Genomic DNA, 15,145 nt, shown 5'->3' with positions numbered 1-15,145 from the left:
TCTGGAATGATGCAAGAGGGGAATACTACCACATTATTACCTTACATACGTGATTAAGATAGCGATTGTTGGTTAAGATTTAAGACAGACAACAACGATGATGATTTATATCATCGTATTCGTTGCAGGTAATGTTGCCATTTGTTTGCATAATTTTCCACATAATTAATGGGTCGACGGGAGCGTCACACGATGAAGATTCCAGTCAATGTGTATATTTATATGTGTGTGGCCGGGCAGCCGAACAACGAATAGTATTGTTTCAACAAAAATCTTAATGGAAAGCTGAAAAAGACATCCTCTTGTATTTGAAAAAAGAAACATGAAATTGGAAAACAACCAAATGAGAGAGCCAACAGAAACAGAAGAATGAGGCACACGCAAACTCCATAGAACGGTCAAGACTTGCGTGTTTTAAGATCAGCAATTCTCTGCGGAGTTTCCACACCTAAGTTGTCTCTGCAGAGCCCAGTTTGTTGTTCTTCTTGGAATCAACTGTCACTCAGGTTAGTCTTCTGCATTCTTTTTTGAGTTTGATGATTGGATTTTTGGATTGGAAGAAACATAATGACATGCTGTATTCATTTTATAATCGGGGTACTCCTCAAAACTGGGAGTTGGATCTTCATCAAATTGGGTCCTTTAATTTTCTTACTGAGGTGTTCGTTTTGTTGTATAAGGAGTTGGATTTGTTGAATGCAAATTTGGCTTTATCTGTTGGATTGTGTTTTTTTGTTCAACTGGGATTTTGTAAATTTAAGTTTTTTAAATTTGTAAATGGTAATTTGGGATCGTAATTTTGATTATGGTTGTGGGGAGTGGGGTTTAAGTAATCTGATTGAATGTATGTTAAGGTTGGTTTGGCAGGAATGGTGTAATATGAGAGCTGCTTGTTTGGATTGGCATCTGGAGAGACTGAACTATGTAGTCGTTCTTGTTTAGATTTTTTTAAACTAGGGTCACTTTGTTGGAATTGCTAAAAATAGGGTCAATTTGTGTGTGTAACTTGTTGGAATTGCTGTAGTATTCCTTGTACTGATTCAAGAATTAAGTTTGTGATTGATGGTGGTTCAATTAACGGTGTTTGTCAGTTGTTGAGTTGGTAGCTGAAGGGATAAGTTTGAGGATAATTGGGTGGTATAAATTCATCTAGTTTAGACCAACCCAATAGCTGTCTAGAAACAGTAACAGTAGAAATGTAGAACTCAACATCATTCAAAAAATCAAAGTGCTTACTTATATCAAAGAGCGTAAAATCTACATGTCAAATTATGCAGAGATGCTCAGCCTGATTAGCTCATTATTTATTTTATTTTGCAGGAAATATGGGTGACTTGGAGATATTGGAGAATGGATTTATAGGTAGAGATCATCAACATTCTGAGTCTTCAATTGGCAAGGTATTCTATGTGAACATGCATAAGTACAGTAGCAAGTTTTTTTTTCTTTTTAACTGAAAGAAGTGTAATTAAGCAAATTCTTAATGTATGTAGAAAGGGTTCTTTGAATAATGAAGTTATGTATACTTGAATGATTATCCAAGAAATCTTTGTAGTTTCTTTGTACCTGTGAGTATGTACGCAATTCTGGTTTGTCATGGGGATGTACTATGTTGTCACGTTCCAGTTGTACCCTGCCGCTGAAGATGTTGAAGTTGGTCTTCAGTTTGAGGCTTTCATATCAATATATCATCGGTTTTTGTGAGTTATAGAGGGAAAGTGTAAATGTGGAAATGGATTTGAGCTCAAATATGAAACGATAATCTTCTTGGCCCGTTTTAATGTAACTAAATATATAAGTTGAACCTGCTTATTATTTTACCCTTTTATACTAAAGATTATTATGTACAATTTTCATTTGTGGACATGGTATGATGAACTTTAGCGATTTCAAAAGTGACCTAAGACTACTAATTGCCATTTGTTTGACACTTGAAGCTCTTCTCTCTTACATTTCTATCTGATACTTCCATATGTAGGTTGACCCAGGGAAACCTGCATCTCTGACATGGCAGCGAAAATTAAACAGCACGGGAAAGGCTATCGTGCAATTCAATTTAACTTTAAAAGAAGTTCTTCATATGGTAAGTTTGTAAGATATTTCGGGATAAACTTTTGGATTTTGACTTAAATATAAGCATACTCGCGTTAACACTCGGATACTATTGGTAGTGCATATCCTCTATGGCCAAACAAGAATCTATTATCCTTGGTGTTAAATTAATTATAGGCTAGTGGTTTTGAACTACACAATATTTGCCACAGAACAATCTACATCACACTCGAGTTTTAATTCTCAGTAACTGGATATGGCAATTTCACTTGTTCCTCCTAGATACATGATATTCACTAGCTGATATTAATGCATGTTTCTCTATTCTGATGCAGCATGACTGTCATTTCAATGCCTGACCTACTTTCTCTTACTGTTTTTGTCAACAATGCCTACCTTATTCTTCATTGATTCATTTTTGTAGGCTCCAATTGGTGTTCGTCTTTGGCGCCATCTACGAGAAGAAGCTGCTAAAGGGAGGGTAAATTCCTAACTTCTTTAATTACTGTTATGAAAAGCTTATTGGCGCTGTATCCATCCAATTCAAGATCATCATGCCAATTTTCTACCTTTTTGTTCGACTCCAGGAGTCTATGATTGATCCATTTACTAAGCGCAGTCGATCATCTAGTCATAGTGTACCAGTTGGTGGTATTGGGTAATCTCTCTCTCTCTCTCTCTCTCTCTCTCTCTCTCACCAAATTGTGTGGCGTAGAAGTAAAACATTTTCCTATATGACCTCTTGTATGTGTTTGCAGATTTTATTGGTTTTGTGCACTTGTAAACTGACATGCACATTTACTTGTATATCATACTTGACTCTGGTTTTTTCAATTGAAGATATATCATCCCTTGTAAAGGCATATTTATGACAATATGGTTTAATTAATGGAAGTACAGAAGACAAGTTTATTTAATTAAATTCACATATGCAATGGAATTGTCAGTAACTTCTTTTACTGAGAAAAATAAGTTTGGTCTCCCCCAATCAGTAGAGATTTTTTTGTTTGTCTGATTGTTAAACCTTTATGAATCATTTCGATCATAGACAATCTTTTTGTTTATTCAGTGGAGGAAGTATCGGAAGAAGTTTAAAAGGTGAATTCCAGCGCTGGCAGCTATTCCCCAGAACATGTGAAGAGGATCCAGTTTTAGCAGACCAATTTTCTGTAAGTTTATTTTATTGAAAATACCACAATATTTGACTATGTTTTCAAGGATAGGAGAATACATAAACAATTAAGACATTGACTGCGTAATGGAAGAATCTGTCATTGTCCAATTGTGCAGATGAAAATAGCATGTTTGCTGTCAAAATTATACTACAATAGTTTTCCATGTCTAATGAACTTTATAAATTTGTGTTTTGACTAGTTTGTTCATGCATAGATATAATATCACAGAAAGTTCTTTAGCTATATTATTTCCACTGTTTTTAGGTTTATTAAAATACTGCTGTACTGCGTTTGGGTCTATAAGAGTCTAGTAACATCTGTGGGAAGTAACCCTAATATGAAACTAATGATAGCAAATGTTTATATTTTTGGGTTAGAAAATACTGATTGTGGATTTTTTTTTCTTTTTCGTAGGTATTTGTTTCCCGCACCAATGGTGAAAAGTTTTCTACTGTACTCTGTCCGAGGAACCCAGATGTCAAGTAAGTTCATAAAATGAAAGATAATTAGAAATAAAAAGAGTAAACACTAATGCCCGAATTGATACTGTGTACATAAACAGAGGAAACAACGCATCAGGGATTGGATCTTGGGACTGGAACTTGAAGGGGGATAAATCTACCCATCATGCCCTTTACCCAAGGGCTTGGTCTATTTATGAGGGTAGGCTACATTAAGTCTTAGACATTTGGTTCTATTATATGCTTCACTGCACTCATGAATCATTATTTTTCCACTGCAGGTGAACCTGACCCAGCACTCAAAATAGTATGTCGTCAAATTTCACCCATTATTCCCCATAATTACAAGGAGAGCAGCTTCCCTGTCTCAGTTTTTACTTTCACAGTAAGAATGGTTCTTTCAGTAGATAATTTCAGAAAAGCTTACCTGCGGCAGCTGTATGATTTGCTTTTTCTTTCTCTTTTACTCTCTTGCCAGCTATATAATTCTGGAAGTACTGCTGCAAATACCACATTGCTTTTCACATGGGCAGTAAGTATATTTTTATTAAACCCTAAAATTGAAGCTTTTGAAATAATTTTTACCACAATTATATATGTGATATTATAGCCAAGTCTTTGTATTATTTAGTTCCCAAGAATAAGTATGACTTAATTTTATTGGTATGTCACCTTCAGAATTCTGTTGGAGGACTTTCTGAATTTTCTGGTCAGCATTTTAATTCAAGAGCAGAGTAAGAATCCTGTTGCTAACTTCATATCTTTTCTGTTGCCATTTAAAGTGAGTCAAATAATATGCATTTGTTGATCCATGATGAATCTCTGCGCATGCACCCTAAAGGCTTCTTGCCCAAATGCCCATGCTGAATATATTCTAACCAACAATATGATTTAACTTGCTAGGGTGAAGGATGGTGTGCATAGTGTGCTTCTACATCACAAGTAAGTTCAGTTTATTGATATGGATGAAAATGAGATCGTTGAAGTGGTTTAATCAATATAAAACATGTTTGTTTTAATCCTCTACATTTAACATCAACTGATTACTTATACGTACAGGAGTGCAAATGGGAAATCCCCTTTGACGTTTGCAATAGCAGCGCAGGAGACTGATGGTGTTCACGTGTCAGAATGCCCTCGCTTTGTAATATCTGGTGACTCCAAGGGTATTAGTGCTAAAGACATGTGGAATGAGATCAAACAGGTAAACAGAGTATCTCACATTCACATTTCACAGAATACATCCCTTGGTCTCAGCTTGCAAATTTTAAAATGTGTACTTTAGTGTATATGCTTCTTTCTTTTGAGAATTTTTAAGTGTTTGATAACACTTTTTTCAGCAAACTTAAATGACAAAGATCTTGTTTACTTTAAAGTTTTGTTTTTGACAACTTTATGTCTTTTTTTTTTATCGTTGAAAGTTGAAGAATCTAACTGTTAAGGTTTTCATTTGACTACTACGTACTAGTTTAAGCTTTTACCAGTATCAGGTCTATACACATAGGTGCACTTATGTTGAGAAACGTTTTACTTTGGATCTTTTTACATCTTGCTGGAACCTTAGCAATATCTGGCTTCGGTAAAGAAACCAAATATAGTAATACTACTCTGGTCTACAAAGGGTCACAACTGTTTTGACACTGATTGAAAACATTGCTCCCTCGAATAGGCAAAATGTTCTCAACATTGCCACAAAGGACTCTTGTGGAGGCATCCTACTTCCTACTTGGCTTTGTAGTCTTCATTTCCCCCTATCTCTGCGTTGTGCATGTCCTGTTTTCTTTTTGTGGGAGATATGATGTCCATTTGTTGTTTCCTTTTTCTTTTCATTTAATACCAGCCAATGCCCTGAAAGGAAACTGTGCCTCGTGTAAGACTCTTTTTGTGGTATTTGATTTATGCTCATTCTTAACATTATTTTTGTGCGTCTGTAACAGCATGGATCATTTGACGGTCTCAATTCAGCTGAAACATCATTACCTTCAGAACATGGATCGTCTATTGGGGCAGCCATTGCTGCATCTGTGACAGTACCATCAGATGGAGTACGTACGGTAACATTTTCACTTGCATGGGATAGTCCTGAAATAATCATGGGTGGAAGGACCTATTACAGGTGAGTGCTCAATGTGGAAATGTCAGAGACTTTTTATTCAATATAGAGGAACAATAATTACTTGCTGAGAAATTTTATGAACAGGCGTTACACTAAATTCTATGGCACACTTGGAAATGCAGCTGCAAACATTGCTCATGATGCTATTCTTGGTAATGATTGTTTATATACGATTCCAACCTTTTGATGTCATTAAAGAGTTAAAAAATATTCTTGGTTTTTTATACAACCTTAAAAGATGATAGTTGTAGGAATTCCACATAATTGACTGGCCATAAAAAAGGTTGGTGTAACTTCTCCTACTCCTTTGTATTAGGAAATGCTAATCCATTTGAATTTCGGTCTAATACCTATTGGTTGTCAGTGACCTTGCATCCTTTCTTTTATTTGTTATTTGTCAAACATAGAGCATCACAGTTGGGAGTCCCAAATTGAAGCATGGCAAAGACCAATTCTTGAAGATAAGAGGCTTCCTGAATGGTGAGTTTAGATGTGTAACCTGTTTTTTGGCTTTTCAGGTTCCTAAGATCTGACAAGGTTCTTCTTTGCAGGTACCCTGTTACTCTGTTCAATGAGCTATATTATCTAAATTCTGGCGGCACAATTTGGACAGGTACTGTTTTGTGGACTTCAGATTATTGTGGCAAAACAGTAATCTTTATGAACTTTTGAATACTGTATTGCAGATGGATCACCTCCTGTGCACAGCTTAGCAAGTATTGGAGGAAGGAGATTTTCCCTTGATAAATCCTCAGTAGGTGTGAAAAACATTATTGATGCACCCCAGCAAAATGATACTGCTGTTGACATTCTTGGAAGAATGACTACAATACTTGAGCAAATTCACACGCCCATAGCATCAAATTCTGCATATGGACCTAATCTGCTTCAGGAGGGAGAAGAAAATATTGGTCAATTCCTTTATCTTGAAGGAGTTGAATATCACATGTGGAACACTTATGATGTTCATTTTTACTCATCTTTTGCTTTAGTCATGCTATTTCCAAAACTTGAACTCAGCATACAAAGAGACTTTGCGGCAGCGGTCATGATGCATGACCCCAGTAAGATGAGTCTTTTATGTGATGGACAGTTGGTCCAAAGAAAGGTCCTCGGAGCTGTTCCCCATGATATTGGGATCCATGATCCGTGGTTTGAAGTAAATGCTTATAATCTTTATAATACAGATAGATGGAAAGACTTGAATCCTAAGTTTGTTCTACAAGTTTACAGGGATGTGGTTGCAACTGGTGACAAGAAGTTTGCACAAGCTGTTTGGCCTTCTGTTTATGTTGCAATGGCTTATATGGAACAATTTGACCGGGATGGTGATGGTATGATTGAGAATGAAGGCTTCCCTGACCAAACTTAGGATACATGGTCTGTGTCTGGTGTGAGTGCATACTGCGGTGGGTTGTGGTTAGCAGCTCTGCAAGCTGCTTCAGCCATGGCACGTGAAGTAGGTGACAAGGGTTCTGAGGATTATTTTTGGAGCAAGTTTCAGAAGGCAAAAGTGGTGTATGAAAAATTATGGAATGGATCTTACTTCAATTATGATAATAGTGGTCAAAGTGCAAGTTCATCAATTCAAGCAGATCAATTGGCCGGACAATGGTAGGTTGAGTCTTGTGATTGGACTACTAGACATTTCTAAAAATTGTCTACAAAAACCTAATTCGATAGTGCACTCACAGAAATAAACCTACAAAAGCTCACCAAATTGCAATGGCAGAAATTTGGACTTCTAGCTGGAGCATGAATTGAGTAATATGAACAGATCAAACTAATAATTAGATCATATGATTTCCACTTCTTCTTTTTTCAATACGCGGTGTTAACTTACCCTTGCAGGTTTCTCTTAGGTCACCAACATAATTAGGCCCCCACTGGGATTGAACAACAGTTCATTTCCTTTATAGATTCTAGAAACACAAGATGCATACAGTTTTCCTAGTTCCTGCTTTTAGTTTTTTTCTTGGATATATGCATTAATATGAACTTATACTTATCAGGATCCGAAAGTTATGACAAACTTAATAATCCTGAGTTTTTTTTCTAATAATTATATATTAGCTTATTAAGATTACTGTATATCGTAGTACATATATGTGGTTCTTTGTTCTTTTCTTGACGCTCAACAGTAAACTCATTATTCAGCTAATTTGTAGGTATACCGGAGCCTGTGGACTTTTGCCAATTGTTGATGAAGACAAGGGACAAAGTGCATTGGAAAAGGTTTATAATTACAATGTCTTAAAGGTGAAGAATGGAAAACTGGGTGCTGTTAACGGGATGCTTCCTAATGGAACTGTTGATATGACAACATTGCAATCAAGAGAAATATGGTCGGGGGTCACATATGCTGTTGCTGCAACAATGATCCAAGAAGATATGCTTGATATGGCATTTCAAACTGCTGGTGGAGTGTATGAAGCTGCTTGGTCTGAAGAAGGTCTTGGGTGAGTAACTTTCTAAAACCTCTCAAATATATATTGTTGGCTGATTCCTAATTACTTCAATCTTGGAGGATAATGGTTGTCTAACGTATTTTAGAGTCAAGTTCCAGGAGTAATACTCTTGTTCCCCAATATGTTCAACTTTATTTTGATTTGTTCCATGTTTCTGTAAAAGTTGGCCTACTGTGAAATGCATGCTCTGGAGATAGAGTTGTATAATCTCAAATTAACCATTTTAACTTCTTTGTCATCTTCTCTGAATTTTTGGTGTACATTTTGTGCTTGTAAAAATAACTCTTTAATATCTCGTCAACAGATACTCTTTTCAGACCCCTGAAGCTTGGACCACTAATGAGGAGTTCAGATCATTAGTTTACATGCGTCCTCTGGCCATATGGGCAATGCAGTGGGCATTATCAAGACCTAAGGTTGATAAGCAGGAGACGAGGTCAGAAGTGGATCAACTTTCTTTGCTCCGGCATGAGGCTGGATTCGCAAGAGTTGCTCAGCTCCTTAAGTTGCCGGAAGAGAAAGCAGGATCAAGAAGCATTTTACAGGTTGTTTATGATTATACTTGCAAGAGGATGACGTGAGTGAAATTTTTACCAGTTATATCGATTCAGACCAGAAATCATGTTACATTTTGTATAGAGATATGGTTGGGCCTTTCAACATTAAACAATGGATAATAACGATTATATGTATATACAATTATCTGAGATGAAGATAAAGAAGAACTATACATATATACAAATAATAGAATGATATACCATTTGATTTGAAAGATTCATGATTATCTATGATATTGTGTTTCAATCTGTCGTCCATATCTTACTAGTAATGAGAAATTTTGTTGGACAGCTGTATGAGGAATTTTCTTATTTTTGTTTCACAAATGTGGCAAGTAGCTAGAATGCAGTTTCCTCCCATAAGTGAATGAAATGCAGAAAATCGGGTGTTTGAGAGGCACTTTTGCTGTCTGATTTCTGTTCTGGTTTGGCTTCGGCAATACTTAAGAGAAAGTATACTAGAGTAACTAGCTATACTCCTCTTTAAATTAGAAATTAGGCGATCTAAGTACGAGCCTCTTTCTTTCCCGGCAACAAAGATAGCATATCAGCTCAGATAAGCAAGAGACGATCACCATGTGGTGCAAAGAAGCCGATCAAGGCTTGGGAGACAAGAAGTTCTCATCAATTAGCAGTTAAGAGCAGGCAGCTAGTTTCTTAAGAAGATTTACATCTTGTAGCTGATGCGATACGTTTTCCGGTCGATTTGTCTGAGATAAAGCGGTTTGTACGATCATCATCATACATGCAATGCAAATGAGTACACTAGGGAGATATCTGAATCTCTATCAAGCGGTTTGAAGTTTGATATTCCCTCATCTTCGATTTTGTTGGGAACTTTGTAAGTGACCGAAAAACGATAGTCCATGGTCGTATGCGGCAGGCCAAGTAATAGTCATTGTGGGTGAGCTATCTAAGTACTTCTCAACAACCAAACCTTGTGAAGTTGTGATATGTAAAATGAATGGAATATATATTGCAATCCAAAATTGTTAAATGTTAAAAAGGAGTGTAGAACGAGAATCTGAAAACCAATAAGAGAATGCAGACACGTGTACAAATAAAATGTGATTTATTAAATATCAAGCGCATGGTTACAATCTTTGTGAACTAAAATCTCCGTATATGACTTGGCTCAAGGGTGATGTGCACTTGATCTTGAGAATTTGAGTTTGATTTGGATTTGGATTTGATGAAGAACGAGCGATTTGGTCGCTTGATGATTTTTCGTGGACTTGAGTTTAGATTTGGATTTGATGAAGAACGAGCGATTTGGCCGCTTGATGATTCTTCGTGGATTTGAGTTTGGATTTGGATTTGATGAAGAACGAGCGATTTGGCTGCTTGATGATTCTTCGTGGACTTGAGTTTGGATTTGAATTTGATGAAGAACGAGCGATTTGGTGGCTTGATGATTCTTCGTAGATTTGATGATCTTCGTGGACTTGAGAGACTTCGGGATTTGTCGAGAGTGATCTTGCCCAAGTGATTTTCTCTCTTCTTCTCAAGTCCCCTCTCTTCATATTGAAGGGGGTATTTATAGTGTCAAGGTTTCTATTTTGTAGAATATTTTAATAACACTAAAATAATAAATTTCTTTAATTATATAATTAAATCAATATGTATTTTCTGATTAATTCAAAATTAGTTTTTCTCATAACTAAATTAAACAGAAAATAATTGATTTAATTATAGTTGTTAAAGAATTTGTTAATTTAATCAAATGTCCGATTACCATTTCGAATCGTCAATGACATTCAATTTTCGATTTAAGTCGGAATCACGTAGCTTTGATTACGATCATCCGTTTATATGCTGACACAAGTTTTCTTCGGATCCGCATCAATTTTGTTGACTTTCGGCCACGTGTGCAATTTTGTCGGGCTCTTGGTCGATTTAATTTTTTAAATAAAGATAATTTACTTCATTAAATTTCATGTGTCTACAAGGAGCATAAAGCGAAAGTAGACATCATCAAAGATCTTGATTTGTATGAACAAGGTTATTGAATAATGCATCCAAATTCCAGCATGCACTTGAGGACCAAACACTACGCGATATAATGTCATCAAATTTTTGATGAAAAATTAAGCTCATACTCCATGTGATTAGTCTGCGAATGATTTTCACTAATAAATGATATATTATTCACTAAGCATTGAAATTAGACTTGAAATTCAGAAAATAGCCACATCAAGGAGTCAAGCTGAGTTTGAGTTAAGAAGCAATCAAAATGTCCATGTGCAATGTTGCAATACATAATTGGAGCATATCACATACGCCCAGAAAGCCTGTCTTCGACATGTGAAGGTGTGAAGCACTTGAACTACCCTAATTCAAAATCATCGCACATTCAAATGAATTTAGTACACATTTTTAAAATTAACTCGACGTAAACATTGACTTGTAGGTTAGCCAACTAATTCTCGTTTTTATCACTACATATTCAAGTGACGCTTTTATACAATAATTTTTAAACTGATCGCTAATTTAGAAAAATTATAGTATACATCAATGCACGCTATACATTTCATATCCGACGATCAAATTATTTTAAAAATGTAGTTAAAAAAATAATTTCTGTTGTCATATATAACATATATTAATATATAATAGATTATTTCACCACCAACTCACAGAACTGAAACACTCACTCCGTCTCCACCTAAACTAAACCCAAAAACACAAGTCTAACACAAAAATGGGAATCTGCTGCTGCTGCTCTCCCAGATTGGTCCTCCTCTTCTTCCTCCTCTCCGCCGTCCCCGTCGCCTACCTCATCTCCCTCGAGCTCGCTGCCCCCACCACCCACGTCTACCACTACCACGCCGCCGGCTGGTTCCGCGAGTGCGCCAAGTGGGACCACCTCAACCGCCGCTTCCTCGTCTCCTTCATGGGCGGCGGCATCGGCCAGATTCCCGTCCCCGACGATCACACCCCCGGCGCCCTCCTCCACGAGTCCACCTTGGTCAAACACGTTGACTTGGCCAACAACGCTTCTCTCGGCTTCGTCATCGACCGCCCCCGCAACCGCCTCCTCGTCGCCACCGCTGACGTCATGGGCAACCGCTACAGCGCCCTCGCCGCCTACGACCTCTCCTCCTGGGACCGCCTCTTCCTCACCCAGCTCAGCGGCCCTAGTAAGTCTCGTCCCCACTCCTTTTCAAACCTTAATTACAGTAATTTCTACATGTTACTTCTAACCAAATTAAACTTCTTCATTCTGGGATTGAAGTATATAAGTACAAAATGTGCTACAAAAACTCAAGTCTGGCAACTCGGTTGGTCAGCTTTTCATACAAACAAAACCAACTAGGTTGATTTGCTTAGTTTTAACTTTTAACTTTGATTCTCAGTGCTATGATAATTCAGTTTGACTGTTATTGAAAGTAAATATATTTCTGGAAATAGTTCTCGAGTTTCATGGTGTAAACTTGCCACCAACCAGAGGACAGTTGTTATAATGTGGCTATCAGCCTACCCCTTTAACTCAATTTGATGGCCTTGTCTAGCAAGTTAAGTTATTTTGGTGCTGATGTCTTAAAACTATGGTCTTTTCCCTTTGCATCTGGGTTTTGTCTTCTAAGAACATTTTGGTGCAATTATTTGATATGATTAATAAATGCTAAGAAAAAATAGGTACACCTGTTAATCTGTTATATATTAAGAAATATAGGAGACGTGGGGGTTGTGATTTAATTTCATTCACAAGTGGCGTAGTCATGGGCTTGTCAGTATCACTTGAAGCATATGGTTGAAGAACTTGTACAACTTGTGACTTGATTTTTTTTTTCATGTTGTATATTTGAAAACTATAAGCCCTGAGAACAAAATATTCATTGTAAATCTAGATGACATTGCTCAATTTCATTGAATAGGGCTGTGCAGTTGTGATTTTAGTCAAATTATGTGGGTAGAATATAATGCAATTACCATCTAACATACTGTCACCACTTAATTCAATAAATGTTAAAGTCCACTTAAGATGATTGAGTGTTTTTTTTGTCTGGCTGACCGACTGAGTTGGAAGTGGGAAAGAAAGACAAAAGATTTTAACATGTATAGGGAAATTAGGGATTCATGATATTGTTTGATGCAGCTAGCCATATTCTTCGATGCTTAATGTCTAACTATAATTATCTATTACAGTCTGAGATTACTATGCTTGCAGATTAATTAATGTCATCACAATCTATCTCTGTGATTACTTAGTTAATTACAGATTAATTAATGGTATTTTCCTTGTTCTATGATGTGATTTAGGTGATCCAAAAGCATTCGCAGATGATGTTGCAGTCGATTCAGAAGGTAATGCATATGTGACTGATTGCGCTGGCAGTTTCATCTGGAAGGTTGGAGTGGATGGCAAGTTCCTATCAACTATCAAAAGTCCTCTCTTCACTCCAAAAGAGTGGTACAAAGCCATTGTTGGCCTAAATGGAATCGTTTACCACCCGGATGGATACTTGATTGTTATCCACACTTTCAGCGGCAATTTGTTCAAGATCGACGTAGCAAAAGGAGACGAAGTGAAGCAAATTAAGATTGTAGAAGGTTCACTGAAATTTGGAGACGGTCTAGAGCTACTATCTCCAACACAGCTAGTAGTTGCTGGGAACCCATCTGGTAGACTAGTGGAAAGCACTGATGGGTGGGAGACGGCTTCAGTTGTTGGTAAGTTCTCGGGGCCTTCACATCGGTTGGCCACAGCAGCAACTGTTAAGGACGGGAAGGTGTATCTCAACCACATGGTTGGCATGGGATACCCTAAAAAGAAGCATGTCCTTGTTGAAGCAGTGTTTTCTGCTTAAATGAATTTTACTCCAAATCAAATGTAGATTACTTGCTGTTGTCTACATTTTGTTTTTACTTTTATTCAATGTAACAGTAACAGATCACATGTTCATATTTTGAACAAAGAGGTGTGCACGAATCGCCTGCGATTGCAGTTGCAGAGGAATTGTATTGTTTTACACCTGATGTCGCCAATTCTCTATTTTAGTTGTTTGATCGTGCCTAAGCAAGCAGAGAAGGTTGGTTCCTACTTCCTAGCCTCCTTCTCTACTACGATACGATACCTACATAATGCTCTACGACAAACTTATAAATAACCTAATAAAGGTCCATGCATTATGGTCATTGTTTTGAAGGCCCAATGCCCTAATGCAAAGAGAAAAGAAATGACATAACATCAAAACTTCACAGGCAATGAAAGCAAATTTGCCGGTGCCGGTTTTGTAGTCAGAGATGATCATGGTGCAACCGTTACTCTCAGCCTCAGGTTCGAAAAAGTCTAGTTACTGTGTGTTGCTTGGTGAAGCTACCATTATGTAGGAAGAGCTTACTCACAGAAAGTCATCGAGAAAGGATACCAATTTACTAGTTGACGGCAGCTGCAAGTTTGTCATTGATTGCATTAGTGGAAAGTGTGATTTAGAGAAATCACTAGCATGAAGTGTTGAAGACTAGCTAAATCTTTAGAGAAGCCAATTAGACTCTGGATGTTGTTGAAAGAAAATAAGACATCATTGCAAGTCGATCAAGTTCGTTCTTATTCCGCTCATAAAGCACTAAGGTCATGTTTACTTACTCAGAATTGATTTCATCAGGAATAAGTGGTTAAAAGAATGAGTGACAAAAATTGAATTAGTATATAAATTTTGAATTTTATCAAGCGTTTACTTAACATATGGAATTAGAATTAGAATTGAATTGATTCTGGTTTGATTACTAAAATAACCCTAAAATGTAGTTATATATTTCAGTCACTCATTGCAAACTGTCATATATATAAGTTACATATTAACATTAACTTCCTACATGTAACTCTTTTGTGCCAAAGTTTGTCATAATTATTTTTGTATTATTTTTTAAGTATATGAAGTCACAAGGATTAGACAACAAAAATAAACATATTTCTCATCTTTTTTTTTTGGAAAATATACTATATTAATAGAGGGTATTATCGGATGAAATATCGATTCCTGATGTTTCAATCTTAATCCCACCTCCCCTCTTGGATTTTCAATTCCGGGTTGTTAAGAAATTTTTTATTATTATTTTTTTGCCGAGAAAGGTATTTAATTCCTGATGAAGATGTGAGATCTACACCTATTACAATTCCACCATGTGTAAATAAACACTGAAATTCTCTATACCTATAATTGTTCCCTCACTTTTCCATTCTATTCCCAATAAGTAAACGTGCCCTAATATTTACGAAGTAGAGCTACCTAAAGTGTTGTTTAACACTTGAAATTTGAGGAAACTGTGTGATATATATATATATATATATATATATATTTTTTTTGGAAAA

General features: G+C 36.5%; 2 protein-coding genes across 2 annotated transcripts; both read left to right on the top strand.

Moving 5' to 3' along the window:
- Positions 1-316: 316 nt before the first annotated feature.
- LOC126796285 (uncharacterized) lies at positions 317-9,052 on the top strand. The gene is given in 20 exon segments (XM_050523074.1): positions 317-506; positions 1,321-1,400; positions 1,979-2,083; positions 2,477-2,533; positions 2,640-2,710; positions 3,122-3,221; positions 3,642-3,709; positions 3,790-3,890; positions 3,970-4,073; positions 4,167-4,220; positions 4,367-4,422; positions 4,592-4,630; positions 4,748-4,892; positions 5,626-5,804; positions 5,889-5,956; positions 6,212-6,284; positions 6,356-6,417; positions 6,491-7,418; positions 7,973-8,263; positions 8,577-9,052. Coding segments are annotated over 19 exon segments (2,853 nt in total). The 5' UTR covers positions 317-506; positions 1,321-1,325; the 3' UTR covers positions 8,854-9,052.
- A 2,407-nt stretch (positions 9,053-11,459) lies between these two features.
- LOC126794183 (uncharacterized) lies at positions 11,460-13,825 on the top strand. Its single transcript, XM_050520841.1, has 2 exons — positions 11,460-11,969; positions 13,093-13,825. Exons 1-2 carry the CDS (start codon positions 11,531-11,533, stop codon positions 13,638-13,640), a joined length of 987 nt encoding a protein of 328 aa, XP_050376798.1. The 5' UTR covers positions 11,460-11,530; the 3' UTR covers positions 13,641-13,825.
- The last annotated feature ends 1,320 nt before the right edge of the window (positions 13,826-15,145 follow it).

Source organism: Argentina anserina, chromosome 5, assembly GCF_933775445.1.
Source record: "Argentina anserina chromosome 5, drPotAnse1.1, whole genome shotgun sequence".
Lineage (NCBI taxonomy): Eukaryota > Viridiplantae > Streptophyta > Magnoliopsida > Rosales > Rosaceae > Argentina > Argentina anserina.
This window is presented reverse-complemented; position numbering and strand designations above follow the sequence as displayed.

What these genes read in the sequence shown, in the direction of transcription:
- LOC126794183 (XM_050520841.1), top strand. Translation starts at nt 11,531, where the DNA reads ATGGGAATCTGCTGCTGCTGCTCTCCCAGATTGGTCCTCCTCTTCTTC. An exon ending in CACCCAGCTCAGCGGCCCTA is followed by an intron (nt 11,970 to 13,092) that starts GTAAGTCTCGTC and finishes GATGTGATTTAG; the next exon opens with GTGATCCAAAAGCATTCGCA.